The sequence below is a fragment of the Erythrolamprus reginae genome, chromosome 2, assembly GCF_031021105.1.
Source record: "Erythrolamprus reginae isolate rEryReg1 chromosome 2, rEryReg1.hap1, whole genome shotgun sequence".
In the NCBI taxonomy this organism is placed as follows: Eukaryota; Metazoa; Chordata; class Lepidosauria; order Squamata; family Dipsadidae; genus Erythrolamprus; species Erythrolamprus reginae.
In genome coordinates this window covers 37,175,273-37,198,995 of record NC_091951.1, presented here as the reverse complement: position 1 = coordinate 37,198,995, position 23,723 = coordinate 37,175,273, and the positions used below count along the sequence as shown (strand labels likewise).

The following is a 23,723-nucleotide window of genomic DNA, read 5'->3' as shown; positions in this document are numbered from 1 at the left end:
GGTCTTAAGTAGTTTACGGAAGACAAGGAGGGTGGGAGCAGTTCTAATCTCTAGGGCGAGTTGATTCCAGAGGGCCGGGGCCGCCACAGAGATGGCTCTTCCCCTGGGGCCCGCCAGATGACATTGTTTATTCAGCGGGATCCGGAGAAGGCCAACTCTGTGGGACCTTATCGGCTGCTGGGATTCGTGCGGTAGCAGGCGGTTCCGGAGGTACTCTGGTCCAATGCCATGTAAGGCTTTAAAGGTCATGACCAACACTTTGAATTGTGACCGGAAACTGATCGGCAGCCAATGCAGGCCACGGAGTGTTGTAGATACGTGGGCGAATCTGGGAAGCCCCACGATAGCTCTCGCGGCCGCGTTCTGCACGATCTGAAGTTTCCGAACACTTTTCAAAGGTAGCCCCATGTAGAGAGCATTACAGTAATCGAACATCGAGGTGATAAGGGCATGAGTGACTGTGAGCAATGACTCTCTGTCCAAATAGGGCCGCAACTGCTGATTAAGTGCTATTTACATATATACATAAAACAGAAACAATCCATAAACTGCACATAGCAAGCACTAAGCAATACAATACAATATGCACATAGCAAACACTAAGCAATACAACATAAACTGCATATAACAAGCACTGTTTTATATACACTCCCCCCTCAAGGTAAAGACAAAAGTGAATGAGCAATTCAGCATCATTGTCAGGAGAGAGTACTGGCGCCCTCTTATGGCGAACCAGCCAAAACTCTTAAAGTGATATTACTACTTAAATACAAGAAACTACAATAGGCAGTTTAACATGGCAATCCCAAATAACCTTGTACCATGTACTAACAAACCCAATACTGGACAGGTGACTTCTCAGATGCTTTGAAAGTTAGTGTTAAAGATGGTTTTCAGAAATCAACTGGATATCCTGGGTGTTTTTTCCCCTCGCTTCTCATCTAAGAAGCTTCTTCAGTTCTGAGCTAAACCTCCAGGTGACCTCAACGACTCTCTAAAAAGAATGCAAATGACCAACTGTCTGCAAAGAGTATAAATCTTTCCATTCCCCACCATCCAGCAAGAGCTAAAGAAACCTCTTGGATTGAGAAGCAAAACAGCCTTCACAGAAAAATCAGAAAGTCCTCTTGCCTCTTGAAAAAAGCACCTTTGGGACAACTACGACTTGTTTGAAAATAAATCTACCTGGCCAGATGTAAAGGATGATGGAGCTGACCTTGGAGAAGAAAGGGGGAAACTTAGAGAGTTTACACATCTTGCGGAACAAGAAAAAAAACTTCATTCACTTTGATTTGGTTTACACATAATCCTCAAGTTACAACTATTCAATTAATAAACTTTCAAAGTTTTATTTGGTGAAAAAAGTGACTGAGGGTCTCCCCAGCCCTTCAGTTCTGAAGTTCAGAACTGAAGAAGATGCTTCGGTGAGAAGTGAAAACAGCCACCAAGGAAAAACGAAGGAAGTCCAGTTGCCTTTTGAAAGAAGCACTTTTGAGATTATTTGGGTGATTTTGGAGCATTCATTAATTCTATGAGTGGTATGATGGCCTAGAGGTGGAGCTCTCGCCTCACAATCAGGAGGCTGTAAGTTCGATCCTAGGTAGAGGCAGATATTTCTCTCTCTGGGTATGTTGAGATTATATAACTCTGCATTGGTGACAGGAAGGGCATCCAGCCAGTAAACACTCAGCTCCATTCAGTTGTTGTTGTTGTTGTTGTTGTTGTTGTTGTTATTATTATTATTATTATTATTATTATTATTATTATTATTATTATTTAGATTTGTATGCCGCCCCTCTCCGCAGACTCAGGGCAGCTCACAACAGTGATAAAAACAATACATGGTAACAAATCTAATAATTAAAATCTAAAATAACAATTTAACATTAAAAAGTCTAAAAAGAAAAAAAAACCCAATATATAAAATGCATACACACAGTCATATCATGCACAAAACTACATAGGCAAGGGGGGGATGTCTCAGTTCTCCCAAGCCTGACGACAGAGGTGGGTTTTAAGGAGTTTAAGAAAGGCAAGGAGAGTAGGGGCAGTCCTAATCTCTCGGGGGAGTTGGTTCCAGAGGGTCAGAGCTGCCACAGAGAAGGCTCTTCCCCTGGGTCCCGCCAGACGACATTGTTTAGTTGACGGGAACCGGAGAAGGCCAACTTTGTGGGACCTAACCGTCCGCTGGGATTCGTGCGGTAGAAGGCGGTCCTGGAGATATTCTGGTCCGGTGCCATGAAGGGCTTTATAGGTCATAACCAACACTTTGAATTGTGACCGAAAACTGATTGGCAACCAATGCAGACTGAGGAGTGTTGGAGTAACATGGGCATACTTAGGAAAGCCCATGATTGCTCTCGCAGCTGCATTCTGCACGATCTGAAGTTTCCGAACACTTTTCAAAGGTAGCCCCATGTAGAGAGCGTTGCCCAGACTCTACTTCGCAAGAGATTATGGGGTCATTAAAAGACGATGATTTAATTCTCTTGCTTTGATTTGCTTTGTCTTTCCAGCATCTGCATGGCCGGAAAGTCCAACATCCCTTCACGGGACGCCTCCTTCCCATTGTCTGTGATGATTTTGTAGATATGGAGTTTGGAACCGGTAAGTTCTGGGCTATGGGCTAGGTCAAGGCTAGGCAAAGTTGGCTCTTCTATGACATGTGGACTTCAACTCCCAGAATTCCTGAGCTAGCATGATTGGCTGAGGAATTCTGGGAGTTGAAGTCCAAAAGTCATAGAAGAGCCAACTTTGCCTACCCCTGGGCTAGGTGAATGCAGCAAATCCTATATCCATTATGGCGAATCTATGGCACACGTCCCAGGCTTCAGTGAGGCCTGTGCAGGGACTGGGGGCGGGGGGGTGTTGTGCGCATGCACAGGGGCAGCACAGGGAGGTGTGGGTGTATGTGGGAGAGGGAAGGGGTGTGAGCAAGTGCATGCATACTAACACACCCACACGCTTCTTCTTGGCACACGAACCGAAAAAGGTTTGCCATCAGTGTCCTATATGAAAGGATGGAGTTGTTGGTGAAGAGCTAGGGTGGAGAGTCTATGAAGAAGGTGGAAGACAAAGGGTGACCTTTATTATGGGAGTGAAATAAAATGAGAAAACCCTGATTAAAAGAAATGTACTGTATATTAGTTAGGGTTAATGAGCGAACAGTCCAAAGGAACCAAATGGGCAATTATAACTCAGCATTCCCCAACTTGACTCCTTGGTTGTGTTGGATAATTTTGGGGATTTATTTATTTATTATTTGGATTTGTATGCCGCCCCTCTCCGAAAACTCGGGGCGGCTCACAACAAGTGAAAAGACAATCCAATACATAATCCAATTAATTAAAATATTATAAATTTAAGAAAAACCCCTATACTAACACACACACACACACAAGCATACCATATATAAATTCAACGTGCCCAGGGGAAGATGTTTAGTTTCCCCATGCCTGACGGCAAAGGTGGGTTTTGAGGAGTTTACGGAAGGCAGGAAGAGTAGGGGCAGTTCTGATCTCCGGGGGGAGTTGGTTCCAGAGAGTCGGTGCCGCCACAGAGAAGGCTCTCCCCCTGGGGCCCGCCAACCGACATTGTTTAGTTGACGGTACCCGGAGGAGGCCCACTCTGTGGGACCTAATCGGTCGCTGGGATTCGTGCGACAGAAGGCGGTCTCGGAGATATTCTGGTCCAGTGCCATGAAGGGCTTTAAAGGTCATAACCAACACTTTGAATTGTGACCGGAAACTGATCGGCAGCCAATGCAGACTGCGGAGTGATGGTGAAACATGGGCATACCTGGGTAGGCCCATGACTGCTCTCGCAGCTGCATTCTGCACGATCTGAAGTTTCCGAACACTTTTCAAAGGTAGCCCCATGTAGAGAGCATTACAGTAGTCGAACCTCGAGGTGATGAGGGCATGAGTGACTGTGAGCAATGAGTGACTGTGAATTCCAACACACGCAAAGTGCTCACTTGAAGAAGTCCAAAGTACAGTAGTACCTCTAGATATGAGTTTAGTTCGTTCCAGAACGGAGCTCGTATGTCGAACAACTCGTATCTGGAACAAATGGCTTTAGACTTTGTTTTTCCCCTCCGAGATAACCAGAAGCAATGATTCTTGCGCCACCTAGTGGAAGCTCGGCTCGTATCCCGAATTTGAGCTCGGGTGTCGAAAAGAAATTTCACTCCCGTCGTGGCTCGTAACTTGGAATACTCGCATGTGGAGCAGCTCGTATCTAGAGGTACTACTGTATCTAAAAAAAAACTTCCACCAGGAAAGAAGGACAACATCTAACAAAGCTTTTGCTGTGTGCAATAAATCGAGAATCAAGGCAGTTCAAATGAATATAGGTTTAATTGTATCCCTATGCTCTCCAAAAAATCTGAACTACTAATGGTCAAAGCAAATTGGCAGTAGGTAAGAATTAATGGAATTCAAGGAGGGCTGGTCTCTTGTGAGCACAAGTGGATTCCAAACTAATGATGTGCTTGACCCCTCCTATCTCGGGCTCAGCCTGGTTATCTGTTAGAATATTCATAAACTGGGAGAGCCAATGGCAACAAGGTCAGCCAATGATTAGGCATAGCAACTAAGTCAGCCAATGGGAGTTTAAACACATCTGAGTCTGTGCAGAGAATTGAAACTGAAGCTAGAAGGTTGGGCATGTCTCAGCCCACTCTACTCTCAGTCCAATCTGAACTGTGTTGAAATGAAACTGTTCTGTTCTGCCTGTAACTGCCATTACATTAAAGAAGAATCTGTGTTGGTATTGTATATATATTCTTTTATATAAAGAGGTTTCTTATTTAAATCATTCCTGCTGAATCAGCCTTCCTATATGTGCTTTCTGGATTTAATTTTCTGCCACAAACTCTGATATAACAACAACAACAATAGAGTTGGAAGGGACCTTGGAGATCTTCAAGTCCAACTCCTTGCTTAGGCAGGAAACCCTACACTACTTCAGACAGAAGTACTTCAGATATCATCTCATACAGCTTTAGATGTTCAGGTCTTTGTGTCAACAATGTAGGGGCAGAGTACAGTGATACCTCGTCTTACAAACGCCTCATCATACAAACTTTTCGAGATACAAACCCGGGGTTTAAGATTTTTTTGCCTCTTCTTACAAACTGTTTTCACCTTACAAACCCACCACCGCCGCTGGGATGCCCCGCCTCTGGACTTCCGTTGCCAGCGAAGCACCCATTTTTGCGCTGCTGGGATTCCCCTGAGGCTTGGGAAACCCCACTTCTGGACTTCCGTGTTTTTGTGATGCTGTAGGGGAATCCCAGCAGGGGAATCCCAGCAGCGCAAAAACGGGCGCTTCGCTGGCAACGGAAGTCCATAGGTGGGGTTTCCCAGCGAGGGGAGCCTCAGTGAAATCGCAGCATCACAAAAACACAGAGGTCCGGAGGTGGGGTTTTGAGTTCTTCGGTGTTTTTGCGATGCTGTGATTTCACTGATGCTCCCTTCGCTGGGAAACCCCTCCTCTGGACTTCCGTTGCCAGCTAAGCGCTCATTTTTGCGATGCTGGGATTCCCCTGCAGCATCGCAAAAACACAGAAGTCTGGAGGTGGGGTTTCCCATGGAGGGGAGCCTCAGGGGAATTCCAGCAGCGCAAAAACGGGCGCTTCGGCTGGCAAAAGGGGTGAATTTTGGGCTTGCACGCATTAATCGCTTTTCCATTGATTCCTATGGCAAACATTGTTTCGTCTTACAAATTTTTCACCTTAAGAACCTCGTCCCAGAACCAATTAAGTTTGTAAGACAAGGTATTACTGTAATTCCAAAGACCTCAAGCCAGGTTCTAACAGGAAACATAGAAACATAGAAACATAGAAGTCTGACGGCAGAAAAAGACCTCATGGTCCATCTAGTCTGCCCTTATACTATTTTCTGTATTTTATCTTAGGATGGATATATGTTTATCCCATGTTTAAATTCAGTTACTGTGGATTTATCTACCACGTCTGCTGGAAGTTTGTTCCAAAGATCTACTACTCTTTCAGTAAAATAATATTTTCTCATGTTGCTTTTGATCTTTCCCCCAACTCATGGCAAGACCTGAAATAATCTCCCTCTTCTTCCTGCTTTCAGGTGCTGTAAAGATCACACCAGCTCATGATCCAAATGATTATGAGGTTGGCATGCGCCATGGACTTGAGTTCGTCAACATTATGAACGAGAACGGCTATCTCATCAACGTTCCTCCTCCTTTCTTGGTATTGTTGGGATGCGGTTGGGAGGGTGGCTGGAATTCAAAGGATCTGTTCAGTCTTCTCTCTGTTTTTTATTGACTGGAATGGGTTTATCCTGAACTGGAACAGTAGGTTTACTAGCACAGGGCTGTCCAACCATGGCAACCTTCAAACCTGTGGACTTCAATTCCCAGAATTCCCCAGCCCGCATGGGATTCATGAACATGGTGTTTTCTTGTAGACATTTCATTACCTGGCTAAGTAGCATCATCAGTTCCATTAGGGAGTAAGAACATAAGAGCCATGCTGAATCGAGCCAAAACCCATCGAGTCCAGCATTCTGTGTCACACAGTGGCCCACCAATTGTCCATGGGGATCTTGAGCAGAAAGAAAAAGCAAGACCCTCCCTTTCCCTTGACCCTCAACAAATGGTATTCAAGGGAATCCTGCCTGTCTCAACCAACATAGAGGCAGAACTTGGACATCCGTGTTAATAACCACCAATGCACTTGGCATCCATGAATCTGTCTAATCCTGCCTTGAAACTATCCAGGCTGACAGCTGTCACGACCTCTTCTGGAAGTCAATTCCATAAACCAATGACCCTCTGGGTGAAGAAATATTTCCCTTGATTGGTCCTCACTTTCTTACGCATGAGCTTTAGGGAGGGCCCCCTTGTCCTAGTATTGTGTCATAGAGAAAATAATTTTTCTCTATCCACCTTTTCTATCCCATGCATGATTTTATACACTTCAATCAAGTCGCCCCTTAAACACCGTCTTTCAAGGCTGAAGAGACCAAGGCATTGCAACCTGGTATCATAAGGGAGGTGCTCCATTTCCTTGATCATTCTTGTTGCCCTTTTTTGCACCTTTTCCAGTTCCATTATATCCTTCAATGCAGGACTTGACAATAATAATAATAATAATAATAATAATAATAATAATGATAATGATAATGATTATTATTATTATTATTATTATTATTATTTATTAGATTTGTATGCCGTCCCTCCCCGAGGACTCGGGGCGGCTCACAACAGCAATAACAATATAGTACAAATCTAAATTAAAAACTCACTGTCATTAAAAAACAATCGATACTACACAATCATACTATACTCAAGTCTTACTTGTGGCTCATACCATAGTCAAGTCTGCTAGCTTCATATATACTAGTGGCTTGCCCTGGCAGTTTTGGTAGGAGTGTCCTTGGTGGTTTCTTGACTAGGCTGTTGTTTATTGTTAGCTTGTTTGTTTCGGGAGACTTTTTTCTGCTTTCCAACTTCATTATTTCACTTTCTTCTACTTCTTCCAGGGCATGAAGCGCTTTGAAGCCCGTAAAGCAGTGCTGGAAGCTCTGAAGGAGAAGAAGCTCTTCAAGGAGGTGAAGGACAACCCCATGGTGGTACCTGTGTGCAGGTGAGTAACAATGTCACACAGCCCTCCTCAAAGGTATTCAAACCATGATTCCCAAGGGTTCCCAGCCAGCATGCCTGAAAATGGAGTAAGACCATACTGTTTCTCCTGTTGTCAGTTAAGAGGTGAGATTGCATGTGAAAAATGGTCTTTTCTAGATCAGTGTTTCCCAACCTTGGCAACAGTTAAAGCAAAGTTTGTTCCTGTAAATATTTAAGACTAAGACAGAGGATACACTGCTCAAAAAAATAAAGGGAACACTTAAACAACAGAATATAATTCCAAGTAAACCAAACTTTGTGAAATCAAACTGTCCACTTAAGAAGCAACACGGATTGACAATCAATTTTATTTTGTTGTCAGCATATTCAACTTTGTACAGAATAAAGTATTCAATGAGAATATTTCATTCATTCAGATCTAGGATGTGTTATTTGAGTGTTCCCTTTATTTTTTTGAGCACTGTATTTTGCTTGCACTGAAGGGTAAAACTGTTTACTATTGTTTTCTACAAAAGTGTCTTCGTTATTTATCTGCACTGGTTCTTAAATTGCCACCCTATAAATTCTGGTATCTAGACAAGTCCTGCTGCGTATCTCAGTATATCCGAACAACTTGTTCATCCCTGTTGTCTTTGCAAATGGTCACTAACAAGGCAGTCGCTAAATCAGGCCTACTTGTTCTAACCCTATTGCAAAGCCTCATCTAACTTATCTTTTCGGCTTTCTCTCCCCGATACTCTTGAAGCCGCTCCAAAGACATAGTGGAACCTCTGCTGAAGCCCCAGTGGTACGTGCGCTGCGACACGATGGCCCGGGCTGCAGCCGAGGCGGTGCGCCGGGGCGATGTGCGCATTATTCCAGATTTCCACCTCAAAACCTGGTTCACTTGGATGGACAATATCAGGTGAGACGCTTGCATAATTGCCTCACTTCTCTGACACTATCGCTTTACTCACCCCCCATTATTAATCCATTCGGTGATTGGTTTATTTTATTTATTTATTTTATTAGATTTGTATACTGCCCTTCTCCGTAGACTCGGGACGGCTTACAACAACAATAAAACAATTCAGGACAAATCTAATAATTTAAAAACATTTTTTAAAAAAACCCGTTATTAAAGCAGACATACACACAAATATACCATACATCAGTGTTTTTCAACCAGCGTGCCGCGGCACACTAGTGTGCCGTGAGACATGGTCAGGTGTGCCGCGAAGCTCAGAGAGAAAGAAAACGAGAGAAAGAAAGAGAGAGAGAAAGAAAGAAAGAAAGAGAGAAAGAAAACAAGAGAGAAAGAAAGAAAGAGAGAGAGAGAGAGAAAGAGAAACAGAACAAGAGAGAGAAAGCAAGAGAGCAAGAGAGAGAAAGAAAGAAAGAAAGAGAGAAAGAAAGAGAGAGGGGGGGAAGGGAAGGTGGGAGAGAGGAAGACATAGAGGGAGGTAGGGAGGGAGGGAGAAAGAGCAAAAAAGAGGAAGGAAGGAAGAGAGAAAGAAAGGGATGGAGAGAGAGAGAAAAAGAAGAAGGGAGAGAAATAGGGAGGGAGAGACAAATAGAGCGAAAGGGAGGAAGAGAGTGAAAAAAAATTTGTCCAAACTTTTTTTAGCCCCCCCCACCCACCCCAATGTGCCCCAGGGTTTTGTAAATGTAAAAAATGTGCCATGGCTCAAAAAAGGTTGAAAATTACTGCCATACATGAATTGTATAGGCCCAGGGGAGATGTCTCAATTCCCCCATGCCTGACGGCAGAGGTGGGTTTTAAGGAGTTTAGGAAAGGCAAGGAGGGTGGGGGCAGTTCTAATCTCAGGGGGGAGCTGGCTCCAGAGGGTCGGGGCCGCCACAGAGAAGGCTCTTCCCCTGGGACCTGCCAAACGACATTGTTTAGTTGACAGGACCCGGAGAAGGCCAACTCTGTGGAACCTAATCAGTCGCTGGGATTCGTGCGGCAGAAGGCGGTCCCAGAGATATTCTGGTCCGATGCTATGAAGGGCTTTATAGGTCATAACCAACACTTTGAATTGTGACTGGAAATTGATCGGCAACCAATGCAGACTGCGGAGTGTTGGTGTAACATGGGCATACCTTGGGAAGCCCATGATTGCTCTCGCAGCTGCATTCTGCATGATCTGAAGTTTCCGAACACTTTTCAAAGGTAGCCCCATGTAGAGAGCGTTACAGTAATCGAATCTCGAGGTGATGAGGGCATGAGTGACTGAGCAGTGAGTCCCGGTCCAGATAGGGCCGCAACTGGTGCACCAGGCGAACCTGGGCAAACGTCCCCCTCGCCACAGCTGAAAGATGGTTCTCTAATGTGAGCTGTGGATCGAGGAGGATGCCCAAGTTGCGGACCCTCTCTGAGGGGGTCAATAATTCCCCCCCCCCCCCAGGGTTATGGACGGACAGATGGAATTGTCCTTGGGAGGCACAGCCCACAGCCACTCTGTCTTATCTGGGTTGAGTTTGAGTCTGTTGACACCCATCCAGACACCCATTGTGTTTTTGGCTTGGTGAGCTGTGTGAATTCAACCTGCTGCATCTTAATATTGTGAACGAGCAAAGCTGCCGTTGAAGGAAGCCGTGATTCTTTTTTTGGTTATCCCCTATAAAGCCCTACATGGCTTAGGGCCTGACTTTTTACGGGACCGCCTCCTGCCACATACCTCCCAGAGACCAATAAGATTGCACAGTCGGCCTTCTCCAGGTCCCATCGACTAAGCAATGCAAGTTGGCGGGATCGTGAGGGAGGGCCTTTTCTGTAGCTGCCCCGGCTCTATGGAACCAACTCCCCACCCCCAACCTTCGCACTGCTCCCACTCTACTGGCCTTTCGAAAAGCTGTCAAGACCTGGCTTTGCCGACAGGCCTGGGGGCCGTGAATCTTAACACCAGGCACAGCCAAATCATGTTTGATTGGTATGTATGTTGTTAGATTGGACTTAGGGATTTTATAGGGGGTTATTTTAGTATGGGTTTATAATGGGGTTTTATAATTATTATTACAGGGTGTCCAGCAAACCTGGAAAAGAGGGAAATCAGTGAATGATCAGGGAAATCGGCGGTTCGGGAAATATCAGGGAATTATCAGGGAATTAGTGAAAAAACCAGAATAAATCAGGGGGGAAAACAAACTATTAAAATGTTTAAAAGTCAGGGAAAAATCATGTTAAAAAAAATGGATCGCGCTGCCTGGCAGAGTCAAGCAAAAATGAGCATAACTGTGGCAACAACTTGCTTCTTCAGCTACTGATATTTCTCCACGGCTTAGCCGTTTTGTATGACGTCATCTACGATCGCGATTTAACTAGATCTCAAGTTATTGGGAAATGTCCGGGAAATATCAAGGAACTTCAAAATGCTTTTCCCCTGGACACCCTGTTATTAATATTTGACTTTTTATTATTGTATTATTGTATTGTTCTGTATTGTCATAAGCCGCCCTGAGTCCTACCGGATTGGGCGGCATAGAAGTAGAATATCTTAAATTAAATTAAATTTTTAAAGTGGGTGTTTAGCAAGGTACGTGAACGCAGTGACCATGTAAGCAAATAGCTGGAGGAATAAAGGCACCTCCAGGTTTGGTTTGCTTTTGCACGGTAAGCTCCACTTCTTGTATAGAACATTGCAATGCCTTTGGTGACACAGTGGTTAAAGTGCAGTTATTGCAGGAAAAAAAAACCTCGCCCGCAATCTAGAGTTCAAGTCTGATGGGGCTCAAGGCTTCCATCCTTCTGAGGTTATTAAAATGAGAGACTCATATTTGTTGGGAACAATATGCACATAGCATAACAATCACACTTAGACTCATATACCATTTCGCAGTACTAGGTTTGGGCCGCAAGGTGCTTAGTTATGGCCCACAGGGCCACTCTGGAAACAGTGAAGGACTGGCCCTCAGGCGCCTCTGCCAGTGAAAATGGGGCTCAGGAGGGCCGTGCACAGCCCTCCCAGACTCTGTTTTTGGCTGCAAGAGCTTCCAGCAGGCCATCACAGCCCAAAATGGAGCTTGGGAACCCATTTCTGCTGGCAGAGTGCTCAGGCCGCCATAGGTGCCCCGATGACTCGAGTGATGTCAAACTGGCCCCACCCACCCTGACCACGCCCACCTCCGAGGTCAAACAGAAACCTGAGGCGGCCCTCGATGAAATTGAGTTCAACACCCCTGCTTTAGCATGTATAGTTAACGCTGCGAATTGTGACTCGTTTTCTAAATAGTACAGATGATTTAGAAGTCGTCCTCGACCTACGACCTCAATTGAGCCCCAAATTTCTGTCACTAAACAAGACAGTGGGTTTTGTCCCATTTGACAAACTTTCTCGCCACGGTTCTTAAGCGAATCACCGATTAAGTTAGTAACCCGGTTGTTAAAGTGAACCAGGATTCCCCACTGACTTTGCTTGGCAGAAGGTTACAAAAGGTGAGCATGTGAGCCCGGGACACTGCAAATGTCATAAATATGAGCCAGTTGCCAAGCATTCACATTTTGATCACTTGACCATGGGTATGCTACAACGGTCATAAGTGTGAAAAAAAGAAACAGTCATAGGTCACTTTTTTTCTGTGGTGTTATAACTAACAAACAAGGAAGAGCCTTCTCTGTGGCGGCCCCGGCCCTCTGGAACCAACTCCCCACAGTGATTAGAATTGCCTCCACCCTCCTTGCCTTTCGTAAGCTTCTTAAAACCCACCTTTGCCGCCATGCATGGGGGGAACTGAGATATTCTTTCCCCCTAGGCCTTTACATTTTAATGCATGGTATGTTTGTATGTATGTTTGGTTTTATAATAAGGAGTTTTTTTAAGTTGTTTTAGTATTGGATTGTTACATGCTGTTTTTATTACTGTTGTTAGCCACCCCGAGTCTACGGAGAGGGGCGGCATACAAATCCAATAAATAAATAAATGGTTGTAAGTTGGGGGCTACCTATAATGTTAAATATAATTGGAAACTGAGAATGGTAGTGATTTGGTTCTTACTACAGTTGTTCCAGCTGCTTCCTCACCTTTTCATCCTGCCTAGCTTCTCTTCCACAAAAGGAATTGTTTATTTATGTATTGGACTCCCCCTCCCCACCTTTTACAGTGGTTCTCAACCTTTCTAATGCCGCGACCTCTTAATACAGTTCCTCATGTTGTGGTGACCCCCAGCCATAAGTCTAGCGCCAGTTCTCCCAACAGAGCTTGAAGCTGATTGGCAGGAAGGTCAGAGGGACACCCCCACTGTAAACACCTGATTGCTCAGATTGTAAAAATATGTTCCAAGGTGCCAGAATAGAAACTTTATTTCTCAACACCATGGGAAATTTGTTTTTTCCTTTGGTCTTAGGCGACCCCTGTGATACAGTCGTTCGATCCCCAAAGGGGTCCCGACTCCCAGGTTGAGAACCACCGACTTAGAATCTGTGTTTGTTAAATTGCTAAAACTTTGAGAAGTCTTGGACTGCAGCTTTGCTAATTCTTTCCCTTGTCGTAGGGATTGGTGTATTTCTCGGCAGCTCTGGTGGGGCCACCGTATTCCAGCATATTTTGTGACTATTGATGACCCTTCTGTGCCAGCGGGAGAGGTAGGATTTTCTGGGCCACTTGGGCTATAAACTGGTAGAAAAACCCTAATTCCCAAGTAAAAGACATTTAATGAATACATACATACGTGCATATTTGCTGTTCCAATAAAGGCCTATTTTGAGATTATCTCCGAGACCTCCTTCTGCTGCACAAATCCCAGCGACCGGTGAGGTCCCACAGAGGTGATCTCTTTAGGGTCCCTTCAACCAAACAATGTTGGCTGGCAGGACCTAGGGGAAGAGCCTTCTCTGTGGGGGCCCCGGCCCTCTGGAATCAGCTGCCCCCAGAGATTCGCAATGCCCTCACCCTCCTTGCCTTCCGAAAGAGTTTTAAAACTCATCTTTGCCACCAGGCCTGGGGTTTCTAGATCTTCCCCCTGACCAATGAATGTTTCTTAAGATGATTGTCGAATTCTTTCTTTCTTTCTTTCTTTCTTTCTTTCTTTCTTTCTTTCTTTCTTTCTTTCTTTCTTTCTTTCTTAAATTTGTATGCTGCCCCTCTCCGTAGACTTAGACCTCTAGAGGAGATATCAAGAACTAACATAAAATAGTCCGTGTTTGTAAAATTAATTCAATTTCTGATTTTGCATAACACCTACCGGTAACACAAGTATATACAAACCTTTTTTATTATTTACTTGTATTTCACTTTTAGTATTTTCACAAATACTGTCGTCCTTTCTCCCTCCAATTTTCCCCATAGCTACAATCTTGTGAAGTGGGTTGGGCTGAGAGAGAGACGGAATGGCCCAAAGTCACCCAGCTGGTATTCTTGGCTAACTCAGGATTCGACCTTATGGTCTCCCGGTTTCTGGCCTGGGTGCCTTAACCAGTAGGCCAAACTTGCTCTCCTTGAAGCAGGATATTTGGTGTGATTAAGAACAGTGAACTATGATGGATATTAACAATTTTGACTCGGTGCAGCATGGAAAATCCATTGGATACTTTTGACATTATTTAACATTGAACAAAACTTTTGTTGATGGGTTGCTTACCTTCCCGAATTCTGCAGGATGTGGATGGCAAATACTGGGTGAGTGGTCGGAGCAAGGAAGAAGCCAAAGAAAAGGCAGCCAAAGCCTTCAACATCAGCCCGGATAAGATCTCCCTCCAGCAAGGTAGGGAGACCGGAAACGGGAAAATTGTGGGCAAAGGAATTTGGAAACAAGGTCAACCATCACATTTCCTCTATTGAAACTTTGAACCAAAGGGTCACACCCCATCCCACCACCACTATGTCAGTTTGTTGCATAAATCAAATCCAGGGCCTTTCGGAAGGCCAGGAGGGTGGGGGCAGTGTGGATCTCCGGGGGAAGTTGGTTCCAGAGAGCCGGAGCCCCCACAGAGAAGGCTCTCCCCCATAGTCCCGCCAGCTGACACTGTTTGGTCGACGGGACTCACGTGGCTGCATTCTGGATTAGTTGACATCTCCAAACGTTCTTTAAGGGTATCCCCATGTAGAGCACATAGGGTTTTTTTTTACTTCTGTCCTTACTTCTGGCATTCTATGATTAGTCAAATTCTTCTGAACTTGTTATGGGATCTTCACTTCCCCGTAGCCAATTCTTATCTGTTGCTGTGTGATTTTAATCTGTCAAAAGAGTTACTGCTTGCTAGTAACTTAGAGCGCTGGTGAGACCACATTTGGAGTACTGTGTTCAGTTCTGGAGACCTCACCTACAAAAAGATATTGACAAAATTGAACGGGTCCAAAGACGGGTTACAAGAATGGTGGAAGGTCTTGAGCATAAATCGTATCAGGAAAGACTTAATGAACTCAATCTGTATAGTCTGGAGGACAGAAGGAAAAGGGGGGACGTGATCGAAACATTTAAATATGTTAAAGGGTTAAATAAGGTTCAGGAGGGAAGTGTTTTTAATAGGAAAGTGAACACAAGAACAAGGGGACACAATCTGAAGTTAGTTGGGGGAAAGATCAAAAGCAACATGAGAAAATATTATTTTATTGAAAGAGTAGTAGATCCTTGGAACAAACTTCCAGCAGACGTGGTTGGTAAATCCACAGTAACTGAATTTAAACATGCCTGGGATAAACATATATCCATTGTAAGATAAAATACAGGAAATAGTATAAGGGCAGACTAGATGGACCATGAGGTCTTTTTCTGCCGTCAGTCTTCTATGTTTCTATGTTTCTAGTGTCTTATATGCATAGCCAAACCAAATTCTCCTTAAAGGAGGCTCAGGTAAACACTTTTGCCTCCTGTTTCTTCGTTTGAGCCCCTGCCAACTGGAGATGCTGAAATTTTAATTAGGGACATTGACCCAGACAAAACTTTACCCTTTGAAGTGCTATGTAAACCTCACTTTCACATTCCATGTCACAAAAGTTCTACCTCTGAAGAACTAAAGATTCCCCCTGCATCTATCCAGATATAGTGAGATGCAAGTCCCAGAATTCCCAGCTCACCTGATTGGGTATTGCAAGCCAACATCTCTGGAGGGTTCCAAGGTTTGGAAGCCAGGCTGTGAAATATACTTTTCCCTTGGAAAAAAAAATCAAAACTAAACTACTTAGAAGTTAAACATGGAAAGCGAAGTCCAACTCAATCCAGGAGTCTCTTTCCAACCTTGGCATCTTTAAGACTTGTGGGCTTCAACTCCCAGAATTCCTCATCCAGCTTTGCTTTGCTGCCTGAGGAATTCTGGGAGTTGAAGTCCACAAATCTTAAAGTTGGCAAGGCTGGAGTCTTCTGCTCTAATCTGTCTGCCTTTCTTAATGTCCTTCTTCCAGATGAGGACGTCCTGGACACGTGGTTCTCCTCCGGCCTGTTCCCTTTCTCCATCTTCGGGTGGCCCAATTCTGTAAGTGACCGTGACGGAGGCGAAGATGTAGGTGCTCATTTTTTTCGCTCTTCAAAATCTTGCTCACCCTTTGCGTCTTGTTCTTTCAAGGGCGAAGATCTTCAGGTTTTTTACCCTGGAACTCTCCTGGAGACTGGCCACGACATTCTGTTCTTTTGGGTGGCCCGTATGGTTATGTTGGGCCTCACGCTGACAGGAAAGCTACCCTTCAAAGAGGTGAGAAATGGACATCTTGTTCCTGCCGGTTGTGTGAGTTCTTCTCCACTTTTCCATCACCCCTTAATTGCAAGAAGGCCAATTTCACCCACCCACCCCAATATAATGCGCTGTCCCGTCTATATCACATGGAGCTAGTCATGCAATTGTAGGAATAAGTCCTCCTTGAGGCAACACAAAAACCTTGAGTGAACTGAAGCTCAAAAACCTACAGTCTGAGTCTCACCACATTCTTGAGTTGAACTTTGTGGCTGTTTCGTGCTGCCCAGATGCATTTATTTATCATATTTATATGCCGCTCATTCCAAACGGACTCTGAGCGGCTAACAATAGGAATAAATACAACAACAATAAAAACAGTTAAAATCTAATAATAAAAATCAACAATACAATAAAACAGTGCCCATACTTGCAATCAACCTAATTCCAGGCTCGCTGGAAAAGTCAGGTTTTAACAGCTTTCCAAGGTGGAGATAGTATAGATCTCTAGAGTCAGTTGGTTCCACAGGCTTGGAGCCGCCACAGAGAAGGCTCTTTCCCGAGGTCCTGCCAACGGACATTATTTGGTGGATGGGACCCGGAGAAGGCCAACTCTGTGGGCCCTTACTGGCTGCAATGAGGGAGGAGGTGGTCCCGTAAATAGTCTGGTCCTGAGCCATTTAGGGCTTTAGGGAATGTAACATGACACAGGAAGATATACAATTGTTGTTCATAAATGGCCGTGCTTAACCCCCGTCTTTGGAGCTAGGGCTCGAAAAAATCAAAGATCAAACCTCTTTGAGATGGGTTTCCAAACTGCATTGCCTCAAAATGTAACAATTTTCCTTGCTTCCTTTCCAGGTTTACCTCCATGCTGTTATTCGCGATGCCCATGGCAGGAAGATGAGCAAATCACTGGGAAATGTCATCGATCCCTTGGATGTGATCACGGGCATTACTCTGGAGGTGAGCCACCATTTGTGGGCTCTCAGCTGGTAGCCCAGAAGATGGAGCTGCAAGATGCTGTTTCGATTCCTGTTTGTTTGTTTGTTTGTTTGTCTGTTTGTTGATTTTATTTTACTTTACCTTACTTTACTTTACTTTACTTTACTTTACTTTACTATTTTATTTTATTTTATTTTATTTTATTTTATTTTTTTAATGCCGCCTTTCTCCTTAGACTCAGGGCGGCTTACAACGTGTTAGCAATATCACTTTTTAACAGAGCCACCATATTGCCTCCCAACAAGCCCTACATGGCATCGGGCCAGAATACCTGCAGGACCGCCTTATGCCGCATGAATCCCAGCGACCGGTTAGGTCCCAAAGAGTCGGCCTTCTTCAGGTCCCATCAACTAGATAATGTTGCTTGGCGGGACCTAGGGGAAGAGCCTTCTCTGTGGGGGGCCCTGCCCTTTGGAATCAGCTCCCCCCAGAGATTCGTACTGCCCCCACCCTCCTCGCCTTCCGTAAAAGCTTAAAGACCTGTCTCTGCCGCCAGGCTTGGGGCCATTAGACCCTAGTCCCCTGGCCGACAAATTAGTATATTTTGCGGTGTGAATGGGAATGAATTATTTTAAATGTTAGTAGAGTTTTAAAGTTTTTTTCCTAGTGAAATTAATTGGATTTTTAGATTTGTACATTGTATATTGTTTGCTATGTTGTGAGACGCCCCGCGTCCTCGGAGAGGGGCGGCATACAAATCCAATAAATAAATAAATAATAAAACCCGGGGTCCTCAGTTTACCCACCTCGGAAGGATGGAAGGCTGAGTCAACCTTGAGCCGGTGATGAGATTTGAACTGCTGACCTGCAGCACTAGCAGTCAGCTTTAGCGGCCTGCAGTACTGCACTCTACCCACTGCGCCACCTCGGCTCGTATTACACTATTGCACTGATAGAGGAGACTATCTGTAGCTCAAGAGTTGGAACGAGTTGGTCTTGGTCCTCTCTGAGCTTGGTGGCTTTCTCTAAGACGTTTCATTACCAAACTAGGTAGCACCATTAGGGCAAGGCGGTTTGGTAAGAGAAAACAATCAAGCTCAGAGAGCACCAAGGACCCCCTCAATTCTTCTTGTGGTTGGCAGCCCTGAGAATCGGAAACCTGGTTCTTTTTTCAGATCAGTTGGAAACCTATGAATGGCTGCGAAGAGGAAGCGCGGGCTGGGCAGGAGGCGTCAGGAGGCGTCAGCTGTGGTTAATACCCGGCAGGCAGACCTGAGTTTCAACTTTTCACCTCAGTTGTTGCGGCCTACAGTCTCAGCTGCTGCAAGGGATGGAGTGGGCTGTGGTCATCTTTAGCTTTGTCATAGTTCAGTAGGTTCAGTTGGGTAGGTTTCTCGAGGCTACTTTCTTCAGCTTGCAAAGGCTGCAAAGGAGCGTGGGCAGGGATAGCCTGACATTACTAGGGAACCAACTAGGTTGATATTGTTGTTGTCGTCGTCATCCTCCTTCTTCTCCACCTCCTCCTTTTCTTCTCCACCTCCTCTTCTTCTCCTCCTTTTCCTCCTCCTCCTCCTTCTCCATTTCCTCCTTTCTTCTTCTTCTTTTTCTTCTTCTTCTTCTTCTTCTTTTTCTTCTCTTCCTTCTCCTCCTCCTCCTCTTCCTCCTCTTCTTCTCCACCTCCTCCTCCTTTTCTTTACCTCCTCTTCTTCTCCTCCTTCTCCTTCTCTTCCTCCTCTTCTTCTCCACCTCCTCCTCCTCCTCTTCTCCTTCTCCATTTCCTCCCTTCTTCTTCTTCTTTTCTTTTTCCTCTTCTTCTCCTTCTCTTTCTCTTCCTCCTCTCCTTCCCCCTCCTCTTCTCCTCCTCCTTCTCCATTTCCTCCTCCACTTCCTCCTCCTCCTCCTTCTCGCTGCGTTAGAAGAGTAAGGAAGATCCTCAGGGACGACTCACACCCTGGTCAGCACTTCTTTACCCTCCTACCGTCGGGAAGGAGATATACAAGCATAGTCAGCCACACAAACAGGGCTGAATAGCCGTTTTTATCCATGGACTGTCAGACTGCTGTATGTGAAATAACATCATAACTACATAGTACAATGGACTTGCAGGGCTGGGGCAACATGTAATCTATTCACACTGGAGCAATAGGACTGGGTGTTTGTTAAGAGCCAGGGTGGCGCAGTGGTTAGAGTGCAGCACTGCAGGCTATTTCAGCTAACTGCTAGCTGTAGTTCAGCAGTTCAAATCTCACCACCGGCTCAAAGGTTGACTCAGCCTTTCATCCTTCCAAGGTGGGTAAAATGAGGACCCAGATTGTTTGGGGAAATATGTTGATTCTGTAAACCGCTTAGAGAGGGCTGTAAAAGCACTACGAAGCGGTATATAAGTCTAAATGCTATTGCTAATATGATTTATTGTTTTGGGGTTTTTTTGTGTCTTCACTGTGAGTTGTATTGTGTTGGAGGGGGGTACACCGAGGGAATCTCATTGTACATATCATATTTTTTGGACTATAAGACGCACCGGTGTATTAGATTTCAAAGAGGTAAGTAAGAAAAACAAGTTATTGTCCTTTCTGTGAAACCGAGGAGCACTCTGCCAGTCTCCCAAACTCCCTGCATGCCCCATTTGCAAAAATGGGCCTATTTTTCACGAAAATAGGTTGAGTGGGGGCGGGGATTCCAAAGGCCAAAAATGGTCTGTATTCGGTGTATAAGATGCACCAATACAGTGGTACATTGTCATACGAACCCATCGTCATACGAACTTTCTGAGATATGAACGTGGGGTTCGGAAATTTTTTGCCTCTTCTTTCCGAACTTTTTCCGTCTTACGAACCCGCCGCCCGAACGCCGAACCCAGAAGTTTGGCAAAAGTTCAGGTTTGGCGTTCGAGTTCAGGAGGACACTGAGAAGCCCCCCAGCTGTTTCAAAAGGCGACAGCGAAGTGCCATTTTTGCGGGGTGGTGGTGGTTTCTTGCACGCATGAATTGATTTTACATTGTTTCTTATGGGAAACATTGTTTCGTCTTACGAACCTTTCGCCTTACGAACCTCCTCCGGGAACCAATTAAGTTCATAAGATGAGGTATTACTGTATTGCCAGCCTCTTTTAAGTGGAGTGAGGGAAGCTGTGTCTTATACTCTGAAAAATACGGTATGTTGTGCAGTGACAATAAAGATTTGAATGGAATCCACCTTCCCTCACCCCCCCAGATTGGAGAAAGATTGCAAATGAGGTTTCTCTTAGCACAGCCTTATAGGCATCTTATTCAAGATGTATAACACTATACTAATATGTTGTGGTTGCTTCTCTGGCCCAGCTCCTGCCCCAAGGAATGTGGAGGTGGATGCAGGGAAAACGTCAACATGTCATAGGCCTGTTTTATTGCCGACAGAGTCAGGTAGTGCAGTTTCCTCGGACGAAGAAGGAGGTGGGGGTGACATGGAAGAGGGGGGCTTGGCACACAGCCCAGGAAGCCAATCTCCATTATCTTCAGTCGATTTGGATGAGGAAGTGTTAGACCCACTCATGCGCAGAATTATGCATCGAAGAGACCAATTGAAGAAATATTACAGGAGATAAGAGAGGCCACCTGTGTTTGGGTGGGGCTCAAGTAATTAGAGCTGCTGATATAAATAGCAGCGTGCTGGCTTGGCCGTTGTGGAAGATTATCTGATCGTTGTTTCTTCAGGACCGTGCCTTGCTGTTTCCAGACTTTGTTGATTTTTCACGACTTTGAAACCAAAGCAGAACAAAGTGTGGGGGTCTCACTTCGTGGAAGAAGGAGGGCTGTGATGTTCCTTCACAGCTGCTAAGTATTTAAGGACTGATTAAGGGGATTGTACAGACTACCAGGTTGTTTTGGGACGAGCGCTCTCTGCAATACAAAAAGGGTGCTTTGTTTCTTTTGAATTTTTGTGATAAAGAACATTGTTTTTGAAATTTCAAGGGTGTGTGTGTTTGAATTTTCGGGAGACTCATACCATAGAGCTTGGCAGAACACTAATATCTTCGGAGAGGGGCAGCATACAAATCTAATAAATTGAATTGAATTTACACCACAATTTTTTTCCCCTCTCTGTCTCTGTAGGGTCTACATGCTCGGTTGCTAGACAGCAATTTGGACCCACTTGAGCTGGAGCGAGCCAAAAAGGGGCAGGTATATATTTTTCTATTAACCTTTAGCGTTTACCTCACGTTGATAGGCCTCAAGCAGATGTTTCTTTGGTTGCATTTGGGGGTGGCACAAAGTGGTTGTTTCTCTGAACATATTTCCCTTTTTTCTTCAGCAGCTTTAGGTTTAAATAATACATCACACTCCGGCAGATTCTGATTCCCAGCACTTCGCTTCCGCAATGTCAATCTTGCGTGTGACATTTCGGAAATTTTTTTGCTTCCACACATGCGCAGAAGCAAAAAAAAGTAGCCAAAATCTCTCTCTTGCGCGCATCGCCTCACGAGATTTTTGCTGCCTGCGTATGCGCAGAAGCAAAAAAAAATCACTGAAATCTCTCTCTTGCATGTGTCCCCTCACAATATTTTACTTCCTGCGCATGCGCAGAAGCCAAAACAAGCTGGGGGCATGCGCGCATGAGAAGGGAAGCGGCATGTGCTGCACAACTCTTGCTACCAGTGCAGCATCCTTATCTGTACCGGTAGCAATGCAAAAATGGTCACACTCATCGAGAATATATTATTTGTATATTATTTGTGTATCTTCTCATGGAATTTCCCGTTTGGGCTTTCTTGCTTGAAATGTAAGGATTGTACAAGTACTCCTTGACTTACAACATATTCATTTAGTGACCGTTCAGAGCTACCACACGAATGCCAGCGACCGATAAGGTCCCACAGAGTTGGCCTTCTCCGGGTCCTGTCGACTAAACAATGTTGTTTGGCGGACCCCAGGGGAAGAGCCTTCTCTGTGGCGGTCCCGGCCCTCTGGAACCAACTCCCCCCGGAGATTAGAATTGCCCCCACCCTCCCTGTCTTTCGTAAACTACTCAAGACTCATTTATACCGCCAGGCATGGGGGAATTGAGATATTCCTTCCCCCTAGGCCATTACAAGTTATGCATGGTATGTTTGTGTGTATGTTTGTTTTTTTATAAATAAGGGTTTTTAGCTGTTTTATTATTGGATTGTCACATGCTGTTTTTATCGTTGTTAGCCACCCCGAGTCTACGGAGAGGGGCAGCATACAAATCCAATAAATTATTATTATTAATTATTATTATAACAGCCCAGGAGACAGCGACTTGTGATCATTTTTCACATTGCAGCATCCCCACAGTCACTGTGATCAAAATTTGGACACCTGGCAGTTGACTCACATTTATGACGGTTGCAGTGTCTCGGGGTCATGTGAGATCAGCTCCTGACGAAGAAAGTCAATGGGGGATCCAGATTCACTTTACAACCGTGTTACTACCGTGTTTCCCCGATAGTAAGGCAGTGTCTTACTATCTTTTTACCCCCAAAAGCCCCACTGTGTCTTACTTTGGGGGTATGTCTTACATCTCCCCGCGCGCCTTCGCCTTCCAAGCTCCCCGCGCGCATTGCTTCCAAGCTCCCCGCGCGCCTTCGCATTCTCCCCGTGCGCCTTCGCCTTCCAAGCTCCCCGCGCGCATTGCTTCCAAGCTCCCCGCGCGCCTTCGCTCGCCTTCGCTCGCCACCGCCTCTTCCCCTGCCGAAGCTCAGCTGCAAGCGGCCAGCGAGGCCGATCGGATCCGAGGCGAGCGGCCGGAGCTGCGCCCTCCTTCGCCCGCCTCCTTTCCGCTCGCCTCGGAGCCGCTTGCAGCTGAGCCTCGGCAGGGGAAGAGGCGGTGGCGCCGCGGCGAGCGAAGGCGAGGGGCACGCAGGGAGCTGCCGGAAAGGAGGGCGCAGCTCCCTGCGCGCCCCTCGCCTTCGCTCGCCGCGGCGCCACCGCCTCTTCCCCTGCCGAGGCTCAGCTGCAAGCGGCCAGCGAGGCCGCTCGGCTCCGAGGCGAGCGGAAAGGAGGCGGGCGAAGGAGGGCGCAGCTCCGGCCGCTCGCCTCGGATCCGATCGGCCTCGCTGGCCGCTTGCAGCTGAGCTTCGGCAGGGGAAGAGGCGGTGGCGAGCGAAGGCGAGCGAAGGCGCGCGGGGAGCTTGGAAGCAATGCGCGCGGGGAGCTTGGAAGGCGAAGGCGCGCGGGGAGAATGCGAAGGCGCGCGGGGAGCTTGGAAGCAATGCGCGCGGGGAGCTTGGAAGGCGAAGGCGCGCGGGGAGAATGCGAAGGCGCGCGGGGAGCTTGGAAGGCGAGCGAAGCTGCAAGCGGCCTCGCTGGCCGCTTGCAGCTGAGCTTCGGCAGGGGAAGAGGCGGTGGAAGAGGCCGCGGCGAGCGAAGGCGAGGGGCGCGCGGGGAGCTTGGAAGCAATGTCATCGCCCCCCCCCCCCGCAATACCGTTTATACCGTGTTTCCCCGAAAGTAAGACATATGTCTTACTTTCGGGGTATGGCTTATATAAGCCGACCCCCCTGAAACCCCCCATATGTCTTACAATCGGGGGGGTCTTACTATCGGGGAAACACGGTAACATAATGATCTGC

At 45.9% G+C, this 23,723-nt stretch overlaps 2 protein-coding genes across 5 annotated transcripts in view; one reads left to right on the top strand and one right to left on the bottom strand.

Moving 5' to 3' along the window:
- The window catches only part of LOC139160193 (TNF receptor-associated factor 1-like), a 635,213-nt gene that overhangs the window by 227,477 nt on the left and 384,013 nt on the right, over nucleotides 1-23,723 (bottom strand). The window lies entirely within an intron of this gene.
- VARS1 (valyl-tRNA synthetase 1) overlaps nucleotides 1-23,723 on the top strand; it is a 75,825-nt gene that overhangs the window by 35,893 nt on the left and 16,209 nt on the right. For both annotated transcript variants that reach the window (XM_070737806.1, XM_070737807.1), the window contains exons 14-23: nucleotides 2,517-2,607; nucleotides 6,105-6,229; nucleotides 7,524-7,627; nucleotides 8,372-8,530; nucleotides 13,096-13,186; nucleotides 14,199-14,304; nucleotides 15,942-16,012; nucleotides 16,103-16,228; nucleotides 17,069-17,173; nucleotides 21,244-21,312. In XM_070737806.1, coding sequence (XP_070593907.1) covers nucleotides 2,517-2,607; nucleotides 6,105-6,229; nucleotides 7,524-7,627; nucleotides 8,372-8,530; nucleotides 13,096-13,186; nucleotides 14,199-14,304; nucleotides 15,942-16,012; nucleotides 16,103-16,228; nucleotides 17,069-17,173; nucleotides 21,244-21,312 — 1,047 coding nt within the window. The remainder of the gene's footprint in view (nucleotides 1-2,516; nucleotides 2,608-6,104; nucleotides 6,230-7,523; nucleotides 7,628-8,371; nucleotides 8,531-13,095; nucleotides 13,187-14,198; nucleotides 14,305-15,941; nucleotides 16,013-16,102; nucleotides 16,229-17,068; nucleotides 17,174-21,243; nucleotides 21,313-23,723) is intronic.